General features: G+C 29.4%; 2 protein-coding genes across 4 annotated transcripts in view; both read right to left on the reverse strand.

The window, feature by feature from the left end:
• LOC111639976 (mediator of RNA polymerase II transcription subunit 22-like) overlaps positions 1–1,547 on the reverse strand; it is an 8,469-nt gene extending 6,922 nt beyond the window's left edge. Inside the window, exon 1 of the mRNA XM_023385972.1 lies at positions 1,218–1,547. Coding sequence (XP_023241740.1) covers positions 1,218–1,427 — 210 coding nt within the window. The 5' untranslated portion in view covers positions 1,428–1,547. The remainder of the gene's footprint in view (positions 1–1,217) is intronic.
• Positions 1,548–2,438: 891 nt separating this feature from the next.
• Positions 2,439–6,990, reverse strand: part of LOC111639975 (mediator of RNA polymerase II transcription subunit 22-like) — an 18,646-nt gene continuing 14,094 nt past the window's right edge. For all 3 annotated transcript variants that reach the window (XM_023385971.1, XM_023385970.1, XM_023385969.1), the window contains one exon: positions 2,439–2,807. In XM_023385971.1, coding sequence (XP_023241739.1) covers positions 2,562–2,807 — 246 coding nt within the window. In that variant the 3' untranslated portion in view covers positions 2,439–2,561. The remainder of the gene's footprint in view (positions 2,808–6,990) is intronic.

A 6,990-nucleotide genomic window follows, 5' to 3' on the forward strand; every position in this document is an offset into this window, starting at 1 on the left:
GAAGTAGGTTAATAGCGATATACTAATATACTAATTACATGGGATATAATAATATACTACACTAATAATGGATTTTTTCATACTTTTCGGTTATCCGACTTTTCAATTATCCGACCAACCCCAGTCCCCAATTGAGTCGGATAATCGAGGCTCTACTGTATCTCCAAATAAATAAATCTGTATTTATGAAAAAGTTTACTCTTTTACAGATACTACATAGATATACTGTTTCCCTCCAAACTAGAAAATTCAGAGGGAAACAGTTTCTAGATCATATTGCTACAGGAGACTTGTTGAATTATTGCCAATATATATTTATTGTTTATATTTTTATAATTTATTAAGTTTATTATTGATTTACAATATGAATAAATTTCTATGTAATATCATAAAATTATGAATTGTATACAGTATTTAACAAACAAACTAATTCTTTAAATTTTATTTCTGACTCTTTCTACCACATGAACTAAGAAGGCCTTTTAATCATACCCAATATAGGTTTGTCCAGGCTGACAATAAGAACAGCAAAATGCATAAACAAGAAATATTAAATAAAATATTAATAATCATAATCTTAGTGTCTTTTATTTTTTAACAATAATAATTTAGTTTTTTTTTTAAGTCATTTACTATTAAACTGTTTTTAAAACATTCTATACCTATATTAATTAGCTATTCAGTTACTGTATTAGATTTTCAACAATATTGCTAAACCCAATTTATTATTTAAACAAAACAAAGTGCCAAATTATCAGGCTATTATTTGGTTACAACTACTATATACACAATGTTGGGGTAAGTGTCATGAATGAAGTACAGGTCATGGGCACTGAAGTTGTCCCCAGTCAGTGCTGTGAGTAACCAGTATGGTTATATCTAAATTAATAGTTCTAAAAGCAAAGATCAGACAGAGGTCAAGGTGGCTTAACTGGCAACACATCCACAAAGTAAGTGGAGTTGCTGGTTCAAGTCTCACTTTGGTCCAATTCTGTTTTCCAGAAATTTCTAAATTGAAATTAACACAAGATGGCAGCATAGCAATGTACCTCTAAACAAATTAATTAGTTTCTAGTCATTAACTTAGTCATATAATAACCTGATAATTCAGCACTTCATTTGGTTTATTAGATTTTCTTTACATTTCATCTCATATATGTATGATTTCAATTAATAATACATCTTACATAATAAAATTGATTAATATTAAAACTTACAATATTTGCTGCTCGAACATGCATTTCATATTGATCTTGAGCAGTTTGTGTCATACGAAATAACTGACTATCTTCATCTTGACCAATTCGCGCTGATTTCACAATCTCTACAAAGTTGTCAACTAATGATTTAATATCATCTTTCAATCTTTTGTTGTATGATTTTAACAGGGCCTCTTTACTTTGTGGAAGTGCTTTCTGCTGTGACATGATTAAGAAAAATCTGTAATTAAAAAATTATATATATATTTAAGAATCTAAAACATAATTTCATAAATTATTTATTAAATATTATAAAAATTTTAAAAGCTACTCTCTTAATAAATCATTTCTAGAATGAATATATCTGTACTTTCTATTCAAGATATATTAATCCCCATAAAGTATGTTTTCTATTATCTTAAATTTTAAAATAAAGATTAACAATTAAAAACCTTCTTGACACTGATAGATTATATAAGATTTACAATTCATAACATAAATGTATATAAAAAAACAATAATTACATTGCTCAATAAGTATCAATAAAGAAATNGTTTGATACTAACATCACAACAAAAAGCAATTAAAATGAAAATTTTGAGATGTAATAAATTAATTTAATATTTTGGCATATTCGAAAGATCATAAACTAAAAATTACAAACATTAAATATACTCGATATTCATAACTATGCTATGATAATGAATTTTAGTCACTTTTGACTAGGAAATCTGTAATTATTTTTCTAAATGCTCTTTAAATTTGTATGGTACCAGCGCGCAGTCGTATCGCTCGTAACTTAATTTATGATTCCAATAATATTGTTTATTGTATCCAATCTTAAACAGATTTTTCCAAAGGAAACATATCAGATCGAATAAACAAAAATATACAAATCAATATCGATAAATAAAAATTATAGGATCTAAAATCGGAAGTATATTAATGAAGTTATTTTAATACAAACAAGCAGTCAAAAATGATTACTATAAAATAATAATAAGTTTTATTAATCGGGGAATTAACATGGCTTCGATAAAAAATTCTGATGATAATAACTGCCAAGCAATTAAACATATTTTATAATCAATTTTAAATTATTTTCAATTAGAAAACATAATTTGAAAGGTATTAAATGTTTGTACGTAATATTTCTTAATGTTCAAAAGATTAATGCGTAATATTACACAAACTCGACTAAATAGACTATCTGTTCTGTAAATAATATACAAATTAGAATAAACTAAAAGCATTTATTATACACTGTTATAATTAATGAGTATTCTCATTAATAATAAATACAGCAAAGTTTATGTTAATAATCATTTTCGTCCATATAAACAAACGTTATTAATCGCTATTTCATATAGAGCCTAATCTTGGCATCATGGATTTGTAAACCGATGAATAGTATTCTTCTTCGAGTTCGTACAGTTCGGCTGCAACGTCGTCTCTCAACGCAATTAATTTTTTGTCGCATTCCGTCTGCACTGCCTGATAAAACTTACTTTTCTGATTGATGACTTCATTAACTGATGGAAAATCATTTAGTATCAGATATTGCTTGATGTCGGAAATAAGTTTCATTAAAGATTCGCCTGCTCGAACCTGAAATATTTAAATAATATTTATTATTTACTTTTTAGTTGTTTGTTAGTTTAATGTTAAAAAGTAATTAATTATCGACTTATAAACTACAAAGATAAAATCAAAATAATTTGTATCTACTAAAATTCGGGAGGAAACAGATGTTAGGCAGTATTTGGGACAATTAAATATGTAAGCTAACAAAAAAGTGATAAAGTTTACATAACAAATATGCAAAATAGTCTGTTTGACAAGAATGCAAATTTTTTGTACCATAACAAGAAATTTCAGAATTATATAAATGAAAGCAACTGGTGAAGGCTGTTGTTGGCAGAAAAGATGTGTGTTTATGCCAAAAGAGTTAACAAAACTAGAGAAAAGAATAGGAATAAACAAGTATAAACTTCAGTAAGTACTTGTGGGAAAAGTTATGCAGAGATTGTCCAAGAACTGCAGCTGAGATAATCTACAGTGCAAAGTATACTTTGGCAGAATCAAAGTTGTGGCAAAAAAGGAGCCTTAAATAACAGGAATTGCAGACATAAAACTTATCTGGAAAAATAAGCATGTTACAGCTAGAGTTGGTCATTTGGCAAAAAACATTAAACAAAAGTGTATCAACACCTATGATGTAATGATATGTTAGATGTTCAAGATACTATGAAAAGAAAAAACAACAAACAGCAGTCAGCAAGTGCAAAGATTGACATGAACTACAAGTATACACAAGTAGTCAGTAAAACATACTATGGTCAAAAAATCCTGCATATGATATGGTTGAAAGGAAAGTAATACGGACTTATCTGGACTGCTTCTCAAGTGCAACACAAGTGGATGCTATCGGCAGGTCTACTGTGATAAAGGCCATTTATTTGAGAATTAGCTTTCCTGCAAAGAATCCTCTTTGCAGGAAAGCTAACATGACTTTTTCCAACTACCTTTATATATCAAATCCATTTCCACAAAAGACTAAATTAAAATATTGGAACAGCTAAACTGTTCTGAAGGAAATTGTTGGTGGCAAAGGTGGATGGAAATTCACTTTTCAATAATACAATATAATGCCACATATAGCAAAAATAACCACAACTTGGTTTCATGACAGAAAAAAAAAAAAGATTAAACTTTTTGCCTTGGCCTATGTGCAGTCTAGTTTGATTTGGTTTATTTGATTAAGGCAACGTGACAAGAGGGATGCCTTCCTGGAGGATTTTTATGGGAAACTGGCCCTGTTTAGGTGTTACAAACATGACGAAAACCTGAAAAACTCCATGTGGCCAGCCTGTCGGCAAGATGCAAACCCACTACAACTACCAGTGTTCGGTGGTTTTATCTACACAGCAATTGCAGCCTGAATTAATCCAATTGAAAAATTGTGGAGGTATCTAATACAGAGAGATAATAAGCAAATACCAACAACATTGCTTCAGCTTCACAACAATCTTGTTAGAAGAATGAAATTAAATTCATCCAAAGCAAATTTAGTAACTAGATGATTCTATGCTTAAATGTATTGAAGACATTCAGCAAAGGTAATTCAATTGACTCAACTACTATTGAAATTTAGCACACTATACAAAACTTTTCACTTTGGTGAAATGAATCGACTTGAGTCAAAGAAACTACCATACTTTGCACATTCATTATTCAAGTGTTAACTTAATGTTTTTTATGTTTACCTCATATATTTTTTCTCTCTAGTTCATGTCCAGTATCTGTTTTTTCATAAAAGCATCACAGGCTTCCTAGAACTGTCAATTTTCAGGATACAAATTACTTTGATTTTGTCTTTGTAATTTAAATACATAAAACAAATTTAAAGCTGTTGTGTATATTTATTTCCTCTATGAAAAATACCAAGATGTACAAGGTGGGTGGAAAGTAACTAAACATTGAGAAAATGCTATAATTTCTATATTTCTAAGGCAAGAACAATGAAAATTATCTGACATTTACCTTATTAAATGGAAATACAGATGCATACCTTAAAATTCGATGTAGGCACTGGTGCCATCCAACAATGACATATTTTCCTCAGATTATGATGTAGATGGACAGCCACTTTTTCTGTGTATTTTCAACTGAACTTGTGGTCATTAGCTTGAAATGACTAATTCTTGATTGTTTCTGGATGGACTATGGCATGAGGATCTTTACTGTAAACAGCAACCACTAATTTTCACACCTCACAGCAATCTGTCCTGAACAGACAAGCAGTTGGCCATCTTTTTTGCCACTGCATGTGCAACTCTCTTGGTCACTGCCAAAGCAATGATGTAAGAATTATAAAATTCCAATGATTGATATACATGCATACACAAATTTTATTAAGAGTTAATTAATATTACAAAAATTATAATGATTTCTCAATGGCTAGTTACTTTCCACCCACCCTGTAGTTCTTACCATTTATTATATGAATAATGCATTTCAAAACAATAAATATATAATAATGGCTATAAAGAGAAAAAAAAAATTATATTATTAAAATCAATTTTTGAATGTTTATAAACAATTTAAGCAAATGATGATTAATTATTTTGTCATAATATATCAATGCAATATTTTATTAGGTAGATATTGTAAAGATTTTAAACAATTAAAATAAATGATTTTTCTTAACATATATTAAAAGATTATCATCATATATTTAACTTTACATATAATATAAATATTAGTAATAAAGTATCAAAATGCAATTTAATAGGTTTTGAAAATCTATAAGTTTCCTATACCTTAAAGATTTAACTCAGTTTAAAGTTTAGTCACCGATGCTCCAGATCTTTTATATCAAAAATTAACATATCATCATCAAACCTATTATATTTTGTTAAACCTGCATTCAATTTTATTTTTGATAGTGAATAAAGTTTTGAGAATGAGCAATCTATAACTAATCTTCAAAGTTAATCTGCTAGTATCAACAAATTCATTCTCAAAAAAATATAACAGTCAATTAACTTGAGAATGAATCTTATGCAAATTTCTCTCTTCAAACAATGGTGTGCATGTAATGGAGTGGACTGCTAATTCCCGACTTTATAAACCCATAGGAAATCCTTGCTAGGAAGGTGTACGCCAAAGAATGTCAGTTTTCAACTGTTGCAGAACTGCAGACAGCTATTATCTCTGTATGGGATGAGTTAAGTCAAGATGTGCTCCAGCAACTTGTAGACAGCATGCCTCACTGTGTTTTCGACATTGGGATGCAAAATGGGAATTTCTGGAATGATATTGTGTAATTTTACATGGTGAACTAAACTTTTGCAACACATGGATTATCTCACTTTGTGTGTTTATACATTTACAGTTGTCTAATAATATGCTAGTTTAATGATGATGTACTATTTTTACATGTTTCTGCTACCTACACAAATAAATGTGTGTTTTTGTTGTTTGCTTAATAACTGAATGGAGTGGACCTAAACTTTTGCAATGCACCGTACGTGGTCTCAGATTTACACTATTGGTGATCTGAGAGAATGGAAAATATGCAAAATATTCTTAATTGTACACTAAATCTAGTAATGCCCATAAATATTTTAACTTTCTATAAAAATTAACACATTGATTCTTCAGAATACAATTTGGAAAATTTTTCTCATGTGTTCACATTTCAATCACACATCTCATGGTCTGACTGACCAATTAATAGGGATGGGGCAGCTTAAATTTTTGGTATCAGTTTTGGCTGAATTTTTTTTTTTTTGGAAACCATGATTCTGGTTTCAATATTGGGATAATGATCAATAATGTCTCATTGTGTAAATGTAAAAATAATTATAGTAGAGCCTCGATTATTCGACCCCGATTAACCGACACCTTGGTTAACCGACCGTCCTGGTCAGCAAATTTCAAATGTCCGCTAGTGATGTGGTGCTACAATATTTGGCTATGTCTTGGCTACTTTAATATTAATTTTACGTGTTTTAGCTGGCAACACTCATTCGACCATGAAAGGGAGCCGGTATTTAAACGAGGGTTAATTTTCTAATTTTTAATGATACAATAGCGACGATTATTATTTTAAAAAATGTTTGTTAGGCTTAACATCGATGAAAATTCAACGCAAAGTAGGTTAATAGCAATATACTAATATACTAATTACATGGGATATAATAATATACTACACTAATAATGGATTTTTTCATACTTTTCGGTTATCCGACTTTTCAATTATCCGACCAACCCCAGTCCCCAATTG

Source organism: Centruroides sculpturatus, unplaced genomic scaffold (genome assembly GCF_000671375.1).
Source record: "Centruroides sculpturatus isolate CEXI.00-Female unplaced genomic scaffold, Cexi_2.0 scaffold1286, whole genome shotgun sequence".
Lineage (NCBI taxonomy): Eukaryota > Metazoa > Arthropoda > Arachnida > Scorpiones > Buthidae > Centruroides > Centruroides sculpturatus.